Raw genomic sequence first — 20,139 nt, 5'->3', positions numbered from 1 at the left:
TAAGGCCGTGAAAAATCCTATGAAACATCGAGGAAGGGATGAAGTGACCCTGCCCGGAGGAAGCCCGGGGCCCCCGTCTGGAGCCAGGCCCAGATGGAGACGGGTTTGCCACGGAGCCCGGCCGGGCACAGCCCGAAAAAGCTACGTGGCGGACATCTCTCCATCCCATGGGCCCACCACCTGTGGGAGGAACCGCTGGGGTCGGGTGCGCTGCCACATGGGTGGCAGTGAAGGTCAGGGGCCTCGACGGACCAGACCCGGGCAGCAGAGGCTGGCTCTGGGGTGGTGGAATGTCACCTCTCTGTGGGGGAAGGAGCCGGGACTTGTGCGGGAGGTGGAGCGCTACCGGTTAGATCTGGTGGGGCTTACCTCTACGCACAGTCTTGGTTCTGGAACCAATGATCAATTTTATAATCGTTTCATCTGATCTGAGGCCGTATGTTTTGGACACTCGGGTGAAGAGAGGGGCGGAGCTGTCAACCGATCACCATCTGGTGGTGAGTTGGGTCAGGGGGTGGGGGAAGACTCTGGACAGACCTGGTAAGCCCAAACGGGTAGTGCGGGTAAATTGGGAACGTCTGGAGGAGGCCCCTGTCCGACAGACTTTCAACTCACACCTCCGGCGGAGCTTTTCGTGCATCCCTGTGGAGGCTGGGGGCATTGAACCCGAGTGGACAATGTTCAAAGTTTCCATTGCTGAAGCTGCGGTGAGGAGCTGTGGTCTTAGGGTCTTAGGTGCCTCAAGGGGCGGTAACCCACGAACACCGTGGTGGACACCGGTGGTCAGGGAAGCCGTCCGACTGAAGAAGGAGTCTTTCCGGGATATGTTATCCCAGACGACTCCGGAGGCAGTTGCAAGGTACCGAAGGGCCCGAAGGGCTGCAGCCTCTGCCGTGAAAGAGGCAAAGCAGCGTGTGTGGGAGAAGTTTGGAGAAGACATGGAGAAGGACTTTCGGTCGGCACCAAGGTACTTCTGGAAAACCGTTCGCCACCTCAGGAAGGGGAAGCGGGAAACCATCCAAGCTGTGTACAGTAAGGATGGGACGCTGTTGACCTCAACTGAGGAGGTAATAGGGCGGTGGAAGGAGCACTTTGAGGAACTCCTAAATCCGACTAATACGCCCTCTATGGTAGAGGCAGAGCTGGAGGATGAGGGGGGATTGGCATCAATTTCCCTGGTGGAGGTTGCTGAGGTAGTTAAACAACTCCACAGTGGCAAAGCCCCAGGAATTGATGAGATCCGTCCAGAAATGCTTAAAGCTCTGGGTGTGGAGGGGTTGTCTTGGTTGACACGCCTCTTCAACATTGCATGGAAGTCTGGGACGGTGCCTAAGGAGTGGCAGACCGGGGTGGTGGTTCCCCTTTTTAAAAAGGGGGACCAGAGGGTGTGTGCCAATTACAGGGGTATCACACTTCTCAGCCTCCCCGGTAAAGTCTACTCCAAAGTGCTGGAAAGGAGGGTTCGGTCGATAGTCGAATCTCAGGTTGAAGAGGAACAATGCGGATTCCGTCCTGGTCGTGGAACAACGGACCAGATCTTTACTCGCAAGGATCCTGGAGGGAGCCTGGGAGTATGCCCAACCAGTCTACATGTGTTTTGTGGATCTGGAGAAGGCGTATGACCCGGGTGCCCTGGGAGATACTGTGGGAGGTGCTGCGGGAGTACGGGGGTGAGGGGTCCCTTCTCAGGGCCATCCAATCTCTGTACGACCAAAGCGAGAGCTGTGTCCGGGTTCTCGGCAGTAAGTCGGACTTGTTTCAGGTGAGAGTTGGCCTCCGCCAGGGCTGCACTTTGTCACCAATCCTGTTTGTAGTATTTATGGACAGGATATCGAGGCGTAGTCGGGGTGGAGAGGGGTTGCAGTTCGGTGGGCTGGGGATCTCGTCGCTGCTTTTTGCAGATGATGTGGTCCTGATGGCATCATCGGCCTGTGACCTTCAGCACTCACTGGATCGGTTCGCAGCCGAGTGTGAAGCGGCTGGGATGAGGATCAGCACCTCTAAATCTGAGGCCATGGTTCTCAGCAGGAAACCGATGGAGTGCCTTCTCCAGGTAGGGAATGAGTCCTTACCCCAAGTGAAGGAGTTCAAGTACCTTGGGGTCTTGTTCGCGAGTGAGGGGACAATGGAGCGGGAGATTGGTCGGAGAATCGGCACAGCAGGTGCGGTATTACATTCAATTTATCGCACCGTTGTGACGAAAAGAGAGCTGAGCCAGAAGGCAAAGCTCTCAATCTACCGGTCAGTTTTTGTTCCTACCCTCACCTATGGTCATGAAGGCTGGGTCATGACCGAAAGAACAAGATCCAGGGTACAAGCGGCCGAAATGGGTTTCCTCAGGAGGGTAGCTGGCGTCTCCCTTAGAGATAGGGTGAAAAGCTCAGTTATCCGTGAGGAGCTCGGAGTAGAGCCGCTGCTCCTTTGCGTCGAAAGGAGCCATTTGAGATGGTTCGGGCATCTGGTAAGGATGCCTCCTGGGCCCCTCCCTAGGGAGGTGTTCCAGGCACGTCCAGCTGGGAGGAGGCCTCGGGTGAGATCCAGGACTAGGTGAAGGGATTATATCTCTAACCTGGCCTGGGAACGCCTCGGGATCCCCCAGTCGGAGCTGGTTAATGTGGCCCTGGAAAGGGAAGTTTGGGGTCCCCTGCTGGAGCTGCTACCCCCGCGACCCGACCCTGGATAAGCGGATGAAGATGGGTTGCCGTGAAAATATACAGGCAACGCAATGTTCTGTTCACGTTAACGCAGCATCATAAAAACAGTTGATGGCTTCTGGAGGAGTGGAAGAGCTCGAAAAGCTGTGATGCCGGCTACAGCTATAGAGCTTTGTCGTATTAGTGACAGTTAGTAGTTCACTCACCCGAGAATAGGGGGCTTTGAGCCGGAGACAGGGCACCGTGAGCTGCCGGTCTTTTCGGCGGACATTATGGTATAATTTAGGTGACAAAAAGTGAGCGGTATGCAGCAGTTTTTTCAATGTGTTTTTCCGATGAAACAGACAGGCAAGCTGCAGGCTGAGTGTGTTTTACTGCTGCAACCACCAGCAGCCCTCGTCCCGTCATGTTGCTTTTTCATACGTCAGCCAAATAATTTACGTGATATTCCTAGATCTTTATGGTGGAAATGCAGAATAAAGCTGAAGCAACCTTTTAGTTCCTTTGTAAAAAGAAGTTGTTGCAGTGACTAAAAGTCGGCAAGCGTATCAGAAACACACGTCTCCCACACCAGATACTCTCAGATTTGAATCTATACAGCTGTCGGCACTGCTCCATGCAGGCTTGTATCTTAGCTGCATCTCACAGGCATGACCTCAAGTGTTTTACTCTTCTCTCACCCAGATGTGCTTTCAGATACCCATATTTGCCCTGATTTACTTAACGTAAATCGGTACTCTGTAGTACCAATGTTATTTGGTCGACAGTAGGGCTGTCCCAAACGATTATTTTTTAAACGATTAATCTAGCAATAATATTTTTGATTAGTCGACTAACGATTAATTTTTCAATTGGCGATTATTTTCCCATTGCTCAATTATTAACAATTTACAGAAAACTAATTTCAGTAAGGTTCAAATCTCTATTTATTTACACCAGATGTAGGCTATCAATCCAACAACAAAATAAAGTCACTTTCAGGAGGAATACAAAAATAAAAACTTAGTAAACAGAGCAAGTGCAAAAAGAGCAGCCTGTATTTGCTTTTTTTAACAGTAGTAGGTACAATAATGAATAAGCTCTTGTTTAACATCCAAGCTCTTCTCCATTTAATCTTACAGTAAAAAAGTGCAATTTTAGCAACATGAAATCAGATGTATCAAATAAATCCAACATAAGGCAAGTTGCAGAGTGTCTAATATAACAGTCTGTAATCGATTGGGTCACTCATAATGATGGTAAACCAAAAAAATAACACTGCCAACTGACAGTGTTTGATGATGCTTAATGTTAAGTCATAGCGGGGCATTAAAACGAATCAACTGACTAACGTACTGTTGGGCTACTACATTCCATGTCACTATGTTGATAATCGCACATGCTTGGGAGTAAAGCTTAGATCGGGCCCAAAAAATAAAGTCCGACCCTACCTGAGCCTGTGCACGTTGTGTCCGAGCCCGGCATGGCCCGACACATTAACTGGAATTATGAGCCTGAGCCCGATTTAAACCCAACAATTTTTTAATACGTGGGCCGTTATAACTGACGTTATAAAGGACTCGTGAGATATCTGAAACAATCTGGCCTGGTTGCCAGATTGGGGAGACACGATTTTAGCACAGTTTACCTCACACTCAAGTCAGTGCAGGACATATACCCAGAGCTACTGGAGAAGCTGGAAAGGCATAGCTTTCTCCCCACCCAATTAGGCTAATAAAGTAATGATTAAAAAAACACAAATGCTTGATCAAGGGCCTGGCCTGAGGATAGTGGGGTGAAATATCGTCCCGACCCGGCCCGTGGGTCAGGCTCAGGTAGAGAATCTAAACTCTACTTGGGAGGGAAAGGGACAAAAAGGTGAGTAGAACTTAGTGTTTTGCTGCTGTTATCCTGTTTCAGGGATGCATTTTACAAAGTCTACCACGTTGTTGTTTGCATTAAGAATAAAATACTCCCACACTTTAGAAGACCGTGTGCAAGCCTTTTTCTCAATGTGTTGTTGAACTTGTGAGGAATCCATACTTGCGCTGTTGCTGGAGGCAGCCATGTTGTTTTTAGATTTCTTTATCAACTGTAAAAATAAATATTTGGAGAGTTAATCAGTTATTCATATTGCCCAGAGTTGTTTGTTTGCTGAAAAGAAACCATAGTTTTTTTTTAACTTACAACACTTACTATAGTTTGCACACAATGTGTGATTGTGATTGTTTTTGTGTTTTTTTTGTTTTGTTTTAAATGCTTGACAAATTTAAATTAAAACACAAAATGGGGCCAGAAGCAGGGACTATTTCACAAAATGCTGGTACAGGATCTGCAGAAATGCTGCAACATCTACTTCAGGATGTCAGGGGCCAGTTTTACTAAAAATACTGAAAGCTACCCACAGAACACATCCAGTTTGTGTGATACAGCAGCTGGAAGTTGAAAGATCATTTTCTGACTTGCTGCAGTTTCTGAGTTGATGTGTACATAAGGGATTAAACGTGAGGTTGTATTTGCAGCGTTTTTTGATAAAATACCCCACAATTTGGGGAAAGGGTCCATGTTGCCCCTCTTCCAGTGTGTGGCAGAAATCAAAGAGCTGCAGGAATTTGTCAGTAATTGTTTTACGATTCCTCAGAATCATACCTACTTGTACAGATGCAACACAAAGAAAGCAGGAACCATGAAAGCTGCAAGCTGGATGCTGCTGGCATCAAAGGAGGGGAGAGGGGGGGGGGGGGGTGCAGATAGACGGGGCAGCTACCACCACATAGCAGGAACTGAGCTGTAAATGCCGGTGCTCCCTGGGTTGAGTCAATGAAAGGAGGTTGGAGGAAGTGGTTTATTGAAGCATGGTTTATATGGGCTGTCTGTTGGCAGCTCTTTCACCCTTTCTCTCTCGCCTCTGCCATAAAACATTTGTCTTTTATTTACAGCAGCACCCCAAAACACCAGAGCTGGAGCTTTGAGTCAGGAATCACTAAACCATCCATGGTCTCCCTTTTCATCAATGAAAAAAATAACATATAAATAAACACATAAAAAAAATACGTATAGGCTGTTATATAACTATTTACCTCGTAAAAACAAATGCTTGTGTGAGTGTTGTGAGCTGCTCTCTCTCTGCAGTGTTTCCCCTAGGACACTTTTTCCGGCGGGGGTGGTGACTCTCCCCCAAGAAGTTGTTGAGGGGTGGGGGGGCGGGGGTGCTGCTACAATGAACGTGTAACGCATGTGGACCGTTAGCGGAGCGCATGTGCCGCAAAATATATGTTTTAACTGGCTACACCAGCTGCGCACACACGGCATAGGATTGTGTGAGTCACAGGCGAGACGGAGAGCTTTCCCTCTGGGATTGTTGTTGTTTCTTCAGTTTTTTGGAGCACAGCGCTGTGAAACCTCAATCTACTGTCAGCTGTTATCAGAGGACGCAGGGGGAGGGAAAACACGAAATGAAAACAGAAACCCTTCAAAATTAAACTGCCAATGCGCTCACTGACGGTCATTAAGTTGTTTCCTGTATATCGGTAGTGTAATTAAAAAGAAATATAGACACATTATGATTAATTTGTGTGTAAAACCAATTATGATGGCTGCACTATTCTGTCAGATGGAAATATAGACATCTTGTTCATCATTTTATACACATTAGTGACGTTTTTGGTATCGTTAGAAACTTTGAGATTTCTGCTAGGATTGAAAATAAAATTCTAATGGTATGAGCAATGTTTGACTGCACAGCATTTGTTTGTAATGACTGGCCTATACAGCAAGCAACTGCATGTTAAGGGGTTTTCAACCTCTGAAATATCTTCAGCCTATGGGTTTCAGCCTCAAAATCTCAGTATCAGACAGCTGGATTAGCCACACACATTCCTGTTCTTTTATTTTATCCATTGACTATTAGGTATGGTTATCGAGAAGCGGTACTAAACTGGTACCGGTTCTGGACTGGTCAGTACCGATAAGCTCCTGGACAAACGATACTGATGATCAAACGATCGTTATTATTTAATGCCGCCGGGTCTAATCATCTGGGAATGATTTTAAACTAAAATGTGTAAGCTACACGTAACAAGTAACAAACTCCTTTTGAGGAAATTTTGTGTATAATGTAAGCGTGTGTGGTAAATATTAGGCGGTCAGGTTAGAGCTGTGAACATAGCAGAGCAGTGTCCGTACAGTTTAGCCTTAACTTAAGGTGGATCAGCTATTCTCATTTTAGTGACAAGCTGCTAGGCGGAATTTAGTGTGAGCTGTTCTGACAACCAGATAGAACTCATTTTGTTTCTTTAGAATTGTTAGACCAGACATTTGTAGTAATTACTCCTTCCTCACAGGAAAAAAAATCTATTTCTGCAAAAAAGTAAAACTAAAATCACTGTTAAATCTTTTCAAGTCTATATTTTTTTCACCAAATTTATAGATAGTAGTTTAGTATCTGTATTGATGAGCAGTATCTGTATTGGTATCGATAAAATCCCTATTGACAATGTTTTACTATTTTCCAGAAACTGTATTATGTATATCAATATTGTAATATAAAGTCACATATACTATAATATAGGAATTTATCCATATTGGCCATTCCCACTACCAAGCACCATTAGTATGGCAATTTCTAATAGTAGAAGCGATATGTAGCAATAGCTGCACAGTTAGATCTTGTAAGATGGGTGACTACATAAAAGAGCCCTTGGGAAGCTCAAACGTCGGAACACAAACATAATGGTTCTCAAGGGAGGTCTGGGAGTGTGTTGGTAGCACCTGGTCTCCCTGTGTGTGCTGTTGTCTGGATCCTGCTATCAGGAGCATCCCAGAATTTTCACCCCACCCCTCACTCCACTCCTCTAATTCTCTGATCTGTTTTTGGTCCCTTGAGGTGGGTGCGGCTTCACACCTATGTGGTTATAGTCTAGGATGCATATGGTAGTGTTGTTTATGTATATTTTTTTCATGCTTTACTTGCTGCTGGTTTGGGTGCTGGTGGGGTGGAAAGACAATTCGGCCTATAACCTGGTTTGTTATTTTTAACCTTTAACTGTCCCCGACTTGCCACCTGTTGGGTCACTTATCGAGTGAGATGGCTTACAACACACACTTGAATGTTTCTTGCGTTGTGCACTTTAGTCTGGCAGATTAATCTGGACCCTGTTTGTGTTCTAGGATGTTATTGTTAGCTGATTAATGTAAGGTTGTGTGGAGAGTTCTCTCTGCTGAGTCAACATACATGTAGGAATTAGAGCTGCACCATTCGGAGGAAAAGTCATACTGCCATTGCAATTTACAATGTTGCGATTGGGATATAATGGTATCATGAGTCTACTTGCTTGATTATCAAGGAAAATGCACAAAATACAAAAAATGTCATATTGTGTATTTCTTGTGTATTTCTCAACTACAAAGTTAAATAAGCATAAGTGCAAGAAGAAATGCATAAACAATGTTCAGTACTTTTTATTAAATAACTTCATATTTAAAGGTACAATATGTAACTTTTCTGCATTAAAATGTCTAAAAACGACCATACCTATGTTATATATTTTTGGAGTTGTGTAGTTACACTATCCCAAATGTTTCCATCAAATGGCAAACCCAGAGAAATCTGTTATTTTATTTTCAGACACGTCATGTTTCATTTAGCTAGTCACCCGTCAGTGGCGTCATAACCTTTCACCATCTAGTTACTCGTAACTTCCGTCAAAACATGGGCACCCAGATGCTACGTTCGAGAGTAATTGTAAATCATACAATGTCACAGAAAAAAAATACTGGTAACGCTGCTTTTTCTGCCAAAATGCATCATTTTGTGATTAATAACATGCCACTTTGCAACACAGTCATACAGCAGAAACCTTATTTATTGATACATATCAATATTAATCCAGCTTAATGTTACTACAATGTATGTGCTGGTTGACAAGTAGCTAACATTAATGCTAGCTAATGCTTGGTGGATAACATCATAGGGTTACAACATCGTTCAACACGCTCATAAAGGTATTAGTAGTATGATTATTATGCTAACGGTGTTTGTACTGAAAATTTCCCCCCTGCCGAATTTCTCCCCCCTTCGCGTTTAGCTGTCTTTACAGTTAGCTAGCTAAATTAACCCGACAACAGGTGTGTTAAGCACCAAAACGAATAGTTGAGATTACAGAAAAGTGAAGGGGGAGATCGGGCAGCTGGGAGATGTTCTGCTGCTGCTAACAACAGCAATCGAACATCATCGCCGCAGCGGAGAGTCCCCCTGCAATCCCCACCCACACCCGTCTCTCAGCCTCGTTGAGTAGCTAGCTAGCGTTACAACAAACCCCGTCCGCCCGGTAAAATCCAAAAGGTGACATTGGCATGTGAAATAAAATGTGATAGTGTGGTAAAACCTGCTAACGTTAGTCGCTAATGTTAGCTTACCGGCTCACTAGCCAGTTACCAATACAGATTGAATCAAGAAAAACTTAATTATGTTGGGGAAACTGCAGCTATTTTATTAGCATGATATGAATAAACGTTACTAAACGTAACGTGAATAAACTTGAATGGGTAAACTCGTCCGTGAACAGATGCATTCTAATCAACAATCAACGTTTAGCAATAAAAACTCCCATAATTCCACGCAACTTCCCTACATCATCAAACGTCTGTGTTTACAATCCACTGTTTTGGTTGAGAGACCCCTAACGGCAGAAAGTTACATATTGTACGTTTAACAAAATTAAATATAAAAAAAATCTTTTCAAAATAGATATTTTTGCCTATCTCAACAGTACAAATGCATTAAATAGAACAATAAATGAGAAAATGCTAATGAATACTGTGGGTAATGGTAAGGGTGTGCATCTGCCCTGGAGGGAACGCCTCCTGCTACGATTTCTGCTCACGTTCACAACTTTCTGCACATTAAAAACATGTTACATATCTGTGTGTTCTCTGAGAAGTTGGGAAAGTCATAATATTTTAAGGAAAAAAGTTATAATGAGAATGAAGTTGTAATATTACTAGCATAAAGTTGTATTGAGAAGAAAGTCATAATGTTTCAATAAGAAATCTAGTGGTCCTATAGTGTGCTGTGCGTTACGTTATTGCTGTGCTGATATGGTAGTTTCTCCTTCAGACGTCTAACAGACACAGAACCCATTTAGCTCTCTCTAGATGAGGCGTCTGTCATGTTACTCTTTTCAGGGTTTTTTTCAATCTTTTTTTCTGCTTCAACTCTTTAACTGTTTTGGCGTGAAGGGTGGGGGGGGGGGGGAACTTCTGGACCCACAGCCCACTGCTCTGCAGCCTGGTATCAGCATACAGCTAACGTACAGTAATGTCTTCCTTGAGTTCACCTGGAACTCCCAGACAGCCGGTATGTTAAGTCTGTTTTTCTAGAACTGGGCTGGTTAAAGTTAACTTAACTGATGTGACGCTGGTCAGAGACCTGATCGAACAAGCGCTAAAGTTAGCTTATATCAGCTATCGAAATTTAGCAATTTTTCAATCAGCAGAACATCGATATCTGCTGGTATTCACCTTGTTGACTGCCATCAGCCTTTCAGCAAATAAGATGACATTCACTAATGGTAGTGGCTGATGTTAATCTGTTGTGTTGCATCAATTTTGGTCGGGCTAAATGCTGTGTTGGTTATTTGTTATCAGACTCGGGACAACACTAGCTGGCATACTCAGCTGCTGATTTGGAGAAGAACCCATTGGCTTTAAACAACTCTGACACTCTGATATAGTGTAAGAGTGCAGCGGGTGCCGTGCACACGTGTGGTTTGTTTTCAAATAAAAGCAAAAAAAAGGTCACCTGTATGGGAGTTTCTTTGCAGAGGCCCCATTTCCAGAATTGCGCCGCACTTGGATGTTGGAGAAATAGTCACCTCCTTTTTTCCAGCACTGGCACAAATGGCATACAAATAGGTCTGTGTGCCGTGCACCAGCACAGACAGTGGGTGCTGCTCAGCTCTGCATCTCACATCTCAGAAGAGAGGAGAACTAGACTGAGCTGCACCAAGGCAGAGATGCTTGTAATATCTTTAGTAGTTGTACTTACTACAGTAGGGTTGTGCCGATGGACGATATCATCCTCCATTGTGATGGCTGACCGACATCACAACACTCACACCCCCCACCCTGACAGACGCACACTAATCCTAGTCTCTTCTATAGTTAACCTAAAAACTTTGCAGGCAGGCGCGGAGCTTTGACAGCTGGCCCGCCCAATCAGAAATTCAAAGTCAAGTGTATTGGTGTGCAAAGCGCTGCAACAATCACAACAACCATGGATTGCTGTTGTGGCCAACGACTGGAAACTTTATACATTGTTTGTCTGCTATTTCATCACTAAATTCACTTCAGAGACTTTTTTATGCGAGAAATTAACTATGTAGAGCTCAAATATAGGCTGTTTTACGAAAATTGATGGCTAATTGCAAATTTGGTCCAACTGTGTCAGATTTCAGAAGCTCCATAGTCTGACATGACAGCTGGGGTCGCTGGCATGCTGGTCGGCCTGTCCACCTTCACAGACCCACTGTGAGCTGGCTGGAGCTCTATCAGGAGACTTGCGGACAAGAGGCGTTTAGTTCCCCGATCATTTGTTGAAATAACACAACACACACATCCATTATAAGATTAACTGGAACCTGTGGTTTTTCAAAGTTATAATTAGGGTTGGGCATCGTTTTGATTTTAATGATTCTGATTCCAATTCCGATTCTTCCTTTCGATTCCAGTTCTTATCGATTCTCGATTCCGATTCTTTGAGGGGTGGAGTTGAAACGGGTCACATGCTTATTTCACAAATAAGAGGAAAGTTTTATTTTGAGTCAATGGTGGGTTGCAGTTTTACTGGGCTTTTTCAACGTAAAATAAAGCCCCACTAGAGCACCGCTCCACAAGAGATTGCGGGCGTAATGTAACAAGCTTGCTAACCGGGCTGTCACTCATACACGGCCACGGAGCAGGCAAAGGAGAGGTAAAGCAGCGTTTGACAGGGCAGAGAGATACCCGTCTCCCTTGACAGTCTTGTAAATAAATTATAATATGTATATTAGAGCTGTCAGTCTTCCTCTACCATATGCGCCGATTTATGTTGCTCACGGGTGCACACCCTTTAAAAAAAAAAAAAAAGTAGTCAAAAACGTGTCTGGAACACGTGGATGCTCAGTATTTTCCGTGCACTCACGGTATCTGCCATTTGAATTTCTTTTTTTTCTTTTTCTTTTTATTAGTTTAATTTAGGGGACATCGCCCAACCCTATACTACAGTATAGGTAGTTGTATAGCAGGCTAAACAGGTGTTTGAAGCAGTTTTCTTTTCAAACAGTTGAGTAATTTTCTTATAATGAAGATGTTTGTTTCTTTGGCACAAAGAACAGCACAACAAACAAATTTAAACTTGTCAGTGTTCTCTGCTTGATATAAATATTCAATTAAATTATTAGATAACCATGCTTGTTCTTTCTCTAGGCTGCATATGATGCTGAGATGAATCAGCGAGTGGAAAGAGCTCATATTTGAGCCACAAGCCTCACTAAAGAATTACTAATTGTCTTGTCTTGTCTTTTGTTTTATGGTCAGGCCTGTCATCTAGCCTGGCCTCATTACAAACCAGTCTGTTTAGAAAGGGCTAATACATAGTGACTGGCATTGTTCTGTGATTGGCACCTTGGTTTAAACCAAGGCCTTGTTAATGAACGACACGGCCCTGTCCCTCTTTGAAAGCTTCTGTGACCACTGGCAGGTTTTCTGTTACAGGTCAGTGGTTGTATTGTGCATCTCGGCCTCTCAGACGCTCCTTCAGATAATGGTAACCTTTTCAACCTGAACTACTGAACCCCAGCCAAGACGCTGCACTGACTTCCCCTTCACATTAGCTGGCTTTCTCTTATGTCTTCATAAAGCTACGAGCATTTTCTCTCATTTTAACCATAACTTGACCTGTGACTTGACATCTGTGGAGAGGGAAAGATTCTATTTATGTTGAGTTACAACACCACTTGAGAGTTTGGACAGTAGTCAGATAGTGTTCAGTGCTGAAGTGGTATTGCTAAATTTTATATTTTTTTAATAACTTATTTGTTTACAGGTCAGGGAGGTGCTACCTTTAAAACATGCTAAAATTAGTTCAGCAATTCTATCTTTCCAGCCTTTATTGTAGGTTTCCTGGTTTTAATTGGACCAACTGCATCAAGCACTGTTTTAACATTAATGGTTATTTGCAGGTTGCAATATATGATGTGACAGTTGTGGCTACTTAGGTTTAATGCAGCATTTTTTGACAATTAGTTCTGTGGTACTTGAAAGAGAAAATGAGAGAGATAGGGAATTAAATGCAACAAATGTCCCTGGCTGGACAAGAACTGGGGACATTGTTGTTTATTGTCAGCACCTTAAACCACTAGGTCTCCAGGGTTTGTATTTTCTCAGCTTCGAACATATATGTCTGCTAATAATATTGCATTTGTATCACTGTATTTTTTATGACTCTGGCAGTTTCACAGTATATGACGGTATTTTCTTTCTTTTGCATGACTGGACCTTTATATAGGTTTATAATGGCTAATTATACTGTCAGGAGTACATAGAATATAAAAATAATTTCAATGTCATCATGTTTACTAAAAGCTTTGATTACTAAAGAGTTTGCTTGCTCCACAACATTATACAATATATGAAGGAAATTAGAATGCATGAAACAGTTACAGAATCTACTGTAAACTATTTTTATTGTGCAAAGTAGTAAAATAAATTCAATTAAATAGATATACCAACAGATTTAACATTGCTTCCTTTTCAAAACTTTTCAAATATTGTAAGATAGTTTTATAAACACTATCTTGGCCACAGGTAACGTTAGGTTGTTGTAGAAATGTGGGCGACTGAACGTAGCGCCGCTGTCAGCTTGCTTCAGTGTGATTGATATAATGTTTGGATACTAGTTTGGCAGAAGACAAGACGTATCTTAAATCCAGTGTTTGAATCACTGCTCTGAACCGTCTTATTCGACAGTCTGTAGCGGGACCGTAGGTGGATTGTTATTGCGTTTGTAATGTCGGTCCGCTGCATGCTTGAGGTGACAGAATAACGTTAGCACGACCAGCAAGCAAAATCGTACTTCATTTAGCCAGTGCTAAATGAAGTACGATTTTTTTTATTTTAATTAAAAAACTTGGGAACAGCAGATGGTTCCTCTCTTGGGCACACGTTCTGCTTTTTCTCCGGTCTTTCTTCATCCTCTATCTTTCTTCTCTGTTCTTGAATGTGCAGTAGCGACCGGAGCCTCTCCCAGCTTAACAGACGCTTATGCTATCTGGCTAGCTAGCAGCTATAATGTTACCCAGCATGCTGTTTGGCAGTATAAATTTTAAACAATTATTAGTGTTACATATTGTTCGTTCCACAAATTGTGTCCCACGGTGTTCTACCCTGTTAAAGAGAGTTAGTGGGTTATTAATTGTTTTGTTATACCGTTACAACCCTGAGTGAGAAGGGTATGCAGTAAACAGGGGTCCCTTTTGCAATTCACTCGCAGTTTGAATTTACAGCACTCTCCACGGCTGTGCACCGGTGAATCGGTATGTCAAAAATTCCTATCATTCGGGAAATTAAGACCGGTATACCGGTTGAGGCGGTAGACTGCCCAGCACTAGCTAATAAGTAACCAGAAATGTCAGCACAGAAATGCCAAACATATGTTAGAGGTCAGTTAGAAACAGTGTCTCCATTGCAGAGTTTTTCCATCAGGGAGTGCTTACAAGAAACAGTAAAATGTCCCGCTCAGTACAACTCTTGTTAACAATTCTTTGTTTTGCCAATTTAAGGAATCTAAAAATATCCAAGTACAGCATATTAGTTTACATTGTGTACTGTTGCTGCACTGAACATATTTCAACATGACATCACGTCTACCCAGTGATCCATGCAAATAAGAAACATATACCAACAGATGTGCCTGAGTGTGAATTTTTCTTTCCATTATGGGGTGGTTCAGCCCTTTTCCCTCGCCACCCGGTTTATATAAAGGTGTGGTGGTGAATGGGCTCTTTTAGCTGGCTGTAATTGAACCTGACCCACTTGCACAATTAACTCTAACCCATAATATTTTCTCAGTGGTATTGGGTTTTGGATGGCCTGGCCCCAGCGGTGAGGTCGACCTCAGCGCAGTCAGCCGAGCCATCAATCACTGCTGCTCCCTGAAGAGGCGGGGCTTCAACATGAAACAATCCAGCACAGTGATGATTAGATGGGTGCCAAAGCCTGCTCAGTCAGTGCTGAGGATGACTCCAGGTATTCCTAAGGTCTCCTGCCTCACTGGAAGCCAAGTTGTCAGTTGTATGCTTAGAAACTCATCACGTTTTTCCTTTGAGATTTCCTTTATGTTTCTTGTTCTACAGCAGCCTACTGTGTTCACTTCAGGATTGAGTATGGGACCAAATACTTTTTGAGTACCTATCGAGAACTGAAGTTTCTATCAGTATCAGACATATTCAGATTATTAAATAATAAATACAGTCATTTTATTCTGTTATGCACTTCCTTTGCAGTTGTGAATACCGTAAACACAAATTTTGGCTTATGTGGTTTAAAATATTTAGTTTCACTTGAGATATGAAAACATCAATTCACACATGAATTATGATACAGGACATTTCATTGATCTAATATTGATGATAATAATACTAGAGCAGTATGATTCAAAACAATATTATGGCATGTTTATTTATATATATATATATATATATATATATATATATATATATATATATATATGAGATATATATAGAGATATATAGAGATATATATCTTATGTATTTTGTTTTTATAGTGATTATAAAATGGTAACAATAAATTGAATGATCATAACTGATAATTGGTAATTAGGTAGTTGTGATGAAAACGTGAATTAATTTATGAGTGTTTACTCAGAGCAAGTTGATCCATTTTGATTTAATGAGCACTCCGGGGGAAGACATTGATATATGGATGAAAGTTCCAGAAAACGTGAGTAAGTGGACCTTGAGTTCATTTTTTTGTCAAACTACGGTCTCCAAGGTCAGGAATGAATTTTCTTCATCAACAATAGTTGTCTATTGCCATCAGAGCTGAATCGACTACACAATCATCTAATCAATTGATCAAGACAATAATTAGCAGATTACCTGATAATGAAAATAGTGCTTAGTTTAAGACCTAATTGCCGTTTAATGTTTTATGTGGTGTTGGATATTATCTCACTGCGTGTGGACCAGGGAAGCAGCTCAAATGAATACGGGCGCCATCCAGTTATAACGACCTCATCAACATTGTCGAAATCATTTGAATATTGAGCCATGGCACTGACAATCTTTTATCTAACAGGACCCTGTGATTTCTGTAGTCTACTCCATAGACTACCTGAACACCTTTTTCTCGTCTCGCGTTCTATTCTCCACACTGCTGTCTTCAGACAAAAAGTCACGTCCTGAGTTTGATAATGTTGTCAGACACTTTTAGTAACAATCTGAGCTTGTCAGTAGCAAAAAAAAAAATCACTTTTATTGGACAAAAAGCAAGGCTGCACAATTGCCCCATTAGGTTACATTGAAGCTCGGTTCGTGCCTGCCCATCACTGCGATCTCGCTCAAAACTGGACTAAATTCAAAGACTTTTGGTCACATCAATCTATTAGACACAAATGCATGGGGAAATGGGGTCCAGGTTTAAAAAAAAATAAATGGTAGATACCCTTTAACTAAGGGGGCTTTCACACCTGCCTACTTTAGTTTGGCTTAATCTCACTAGACTTGGTTTTTGGTGCAGTTCGTTTGGGCGGGTGAGAACGCAGCAATTACACTCGGATGGGCACCAAAAGCGGACCAAACAAGTCTACCAAACCTAGCCTAGAAATCTAGACACACCCTAACGGCAGCAAATGTAATTTGCAGCCAGGGTCATCTAGCAACTCTCCGTTGGCTTGCGAGCTGGAAAAACCAAACTCTAATCAGGCCAATCACATCGTGTGTAGAGTCGGTGGGCAGGTTTAACATAATGATGGCAGAGTTGCGACGGTTCTGCGTGAATTCCCTGCTACTTGAAAACAAATGACTGCTGCTGCTGCTGGCCAACAGCGGTCTTTCGAATCGGCTTTGGCTGTTACTCTGGAAGATTTGGAGTTAAGCTTTTCTTTGAGAAAAGAACAAAGAACGGCACTGAAGTCATTCTTAAAAAAGGAAGATGTGTTCAGAGTTTTGCAGACCAGATACCTTCTTCGTTGCTCTAGTTGGTTGTAGCGCTATTCTATTGCGTGCAGAGGGAATTTGAAAGACAACCGTTTATCCCGCCCCTCGGATTGAGCCCTGCCAATGCTGTGTTCCCAGACCCAACATCTTGATGTGGGTCTGGCTTGTCAGTCTATACCAGACCTGCTTGATGAGGTGGTCTCGGTACGCTTTCATTCCAACTCTGGAGCGGTTCGTTTGTGGTGAGAACATGATCCGACCTCAAACTGCACCAACTACTGTAGGTGTACTCCACTAGTCAGAGCTAATATCTCCTGTAGTCAGGTGTGCTTTGCAGCAGAGCAGAGCAAAGTCTCTGTGAGCAGAGCAGACGTAGTAAAGTCGCTCGCAAAACAATGTCTGATTATTTAAATGAAATGAGCTGGTTTGACCATGGAAATGTCCAGAACACAGGACCTTCTTCCTGTATTTACTTTCTTGCCCCCGTCCCAGACACATCCGACCAATAAGAACACACGTTCTTGCGTGGTTAATGACGCATTTTGGTACGCTTAAGAGTTTTCCAGGTGTCAAACCAAACCAAACCAAGGGGAAATTGCTCCAAGTTTACAAACTCATCAACTGATTCGAACCAGAGCAAATTAACTATAGATGTGACATTATAGCCTCACTTCAAATTTCTGGATGGGGATGCAGCAATCCAACTTTTTCATTACCAATACCTGGGCTTTGGGTATTGGCTAGGGCTTGGAAAAAACTGATATTGCGAAATATATTTTTTCGTGTGCTATATATATGAAGAAATACTGTAATTCTTACGAGATGACTTGAATAGCTCAAATTACTGGGGTGATTTTGTAAAGGAGTGAATCTACACACAAAATAAAAATGACTTTTTCTTTTTGATGTGATTTGGGAGAGGGAAATTAGGTAGTTAAATACACTGGTTGACTCACATAACACCATTGTATTCATATAATACTATCAATCCAGGCTAAAGTCAGTGCTATTATTGAGGCATGCATGTTGCGCCCCCTAAAATAAAGGGGCTGCATTATGTTGCTACCCTCCTGTTCCTCGCTCAGTTTCAGGTTGTGGTCGACTAGCAGGGCCTGCTTTTGATTGTGATTGGAGGTTTGTTCTGCATGTAGAGCCTGCATGTCATGCATTGGCAACACACTGTGTGTATCCAAGAACCCTTAAATCGATGTAAATCACGTTCTATCAGACAGACTTTTTCCAGTTGATTAGTGTTACGTTTCCAGCTTTGCGGCTTTGAACCCTAGTTGGGACAGACCCCTGGTTTCTTTAGGATAACTGACTTAGCTTAGCCTGGCGGGTAGCTAGCTTTTGGTCTGGGAGACGTCGTGATTAGGGATGTCACAAGAACCGGTATTTCGATACCAAGTCGGTATTAAAATTCTGAAAACGTACATGAAACAGGAATTTGTCAAAAATTAAAAAATAAGATGTCCAAAGAATGTCGAGGCTTTTTTTTTTTTTTTTATTCACTGGAAAGAGTTTTTCATAATGTTTACATTTCACTTTGGTTGCTATCGACTTGTGACATCTTAAATATCCTCCATTCATACAGAGTGGCATTATGCAATGATGAAGCAAAGCTAAGACCTGCCTTTATCTGTTCTTCCAGTAAACACAGTCAGGTCTCCACATACATGGACTTAATTGGTACTTTTCTGCAGCGTCCACTGGGAGCCAGGCTGACAAACGCACACCTCCAGGGAAGAACACCTGCGCTCTAGTAGACTTTGTTTGTCTTTAAAGGCCCATGGGAATGAGGGGGGAGGTCTTCACCTTGTCATGAGCTGGGTGGATTCACAAACCTTAAAGGCCCTGGTCACAATTTAAGCCCCAGTTTTTGTGTTGATATCACATTGGAAATGGGTGTTAATGAGATCTCAAGAGAATGGAGATGCAGGTTTAGTGGTTCAGTTCATTTAGTGACGAGACTTTGAGAATCAAAGGCAACAGTCACATATATTTTCATATACTTCTTCACCTAATCTTTGTGTCCAGAATAGTGAGAAAATGTGATCATTTTAATAATGGTTATGAGGACTGTTAAGTGTTGCGCTACGGTGCACCCAACAGTGCTTGAATGGAAGCAGCTGCTTTGCATTTTATAGAACTAAATGAATTTAAACCAGTCTCTCTGTTTTGAAGGTTGATGGCCTCTCTAATGGCAAATGTCTCTTTAATTTCAGTGTGCAAGGATCCACCGTACAAAGTGGAGGAGTCTGGATACGCTGGCTTCATCTTACCTATTGAAGTTTACTTCAAAAATAAGGTACATTTAACAACTTTACTCACCAGCAAACTACATGTGTTACATCTTTAACACTGGATTCATTTCTTTTTATTTCTTAATCTGCTTGTTCCACCAGGTTTGTTTTGGTTTGACAGTAGTTTGCTGTAGTTTTTCAGTGAGGAGGTTTTTGCTTTTGGGTTTATTTATAAGCCTAGACATCTGTGGACCTTGTTTTATTTAACCTTAATTTAGACAGGTCATTGAGACACAGGGTCTCATTCTAAAGAGAGCCCTGGTCAAGACACAACAGCAACACGACACAAAGTTAAAGACATTCATGCCAAGACTAAATAGAACACATGTCATAAAAGTGATAAATGCCAATGTGGTAGTGTAAAAACTATGAACAAGAACAAGAGCAGACCCCCACAGACGCTCTGTGTCATTTTGGCAGTTTCCTCACACTGGGGTAGCTTGAAAATGTCTACACTAGTCTGTCATTGTTAAACTGTGAAAGCATATCAATTTGATTTTTGTCGACCTTTCTATCTTTGTGGAGAACCAGAAGTTACTTCAACAATTACTTGTAGTTTGGATCTAAATGCAGTGTTCAAGTGATGCAGTGTAGTGGGGTTGATAAAAGAAAATAGTTAGTCCTGATAGACACTCTCTCTTTTTTCTCTCAGGAAGAACCGAAGAAAGTTCGCTTTGATTACGACCTGTTCCTCCACCTGGAGGGCCACCCACCGGTCAATCATCTTCGCTGTGAGAAGCTCACCTTCAACAACCCAACAGAGGAGTTTCGTAGGAAGCTACTGAAAGCCGGAGGGGTAGGAGATTACATTTCTTAATCCTATACAGAAACTTCTACTGCAGCCTGCTTAGGAGGAAAAACCTCCATCTCTATTTTTCCGGGGAAAGTCGATGGAGTTCTAAGGAGCATTGCTGTGTCATCAGAAACACTCTTGTACAGACTAATATAGTCACACATACATAAAGTTCTACACAACCAACCTGCCTT

General features: G+C 42.5%; 1 protein-coding gene across 1 annotated transcript in view; it reads left to right on the top strand.

Moving 5' to 3' along the window:
* Positions 1 to 20,139, top strand: part of mllt3 (MLLT3 super elongation complex subunit) — a 105,782-nt gene that overhangs the window by 30,643 nt on the left and 55,000 nt on the right. The window contains exons 3-4 of the mRNA XM_078276458.1: positions 19,075 to 19,157; positions 19,805 to 19,948. Of these exons, the coding sequence (XP_078132584.1) occupies positions 19,075 to 19,157; positions 19,805 to 19,948 (227 nt within the window). The remainder of the gene's footprint in view (positions 1 to 19,074; positions 19,158 to 19,804; positions 19,949 to 20,139) is intronic.

Source organism: Sander vitreus, chromosome 19, assembly GCF_031162955.1.
Source record: "Sander vitreus isolate 19-12246 chromosome 19, sanVit1, whole genome shotgun sequence".
In the NCBI taxonomy this organism is placed as follows: Eukaryota; Metazoa; Chordata; class Actinopteri; order Perciformes; family Percidae; genus Sander; species Sander vitreus.
The sequence above is the reverse complement of the archived record's forward strand: the minus strand, read 5'-3'. Positions and strand labels throughout refer to the sequence as shown.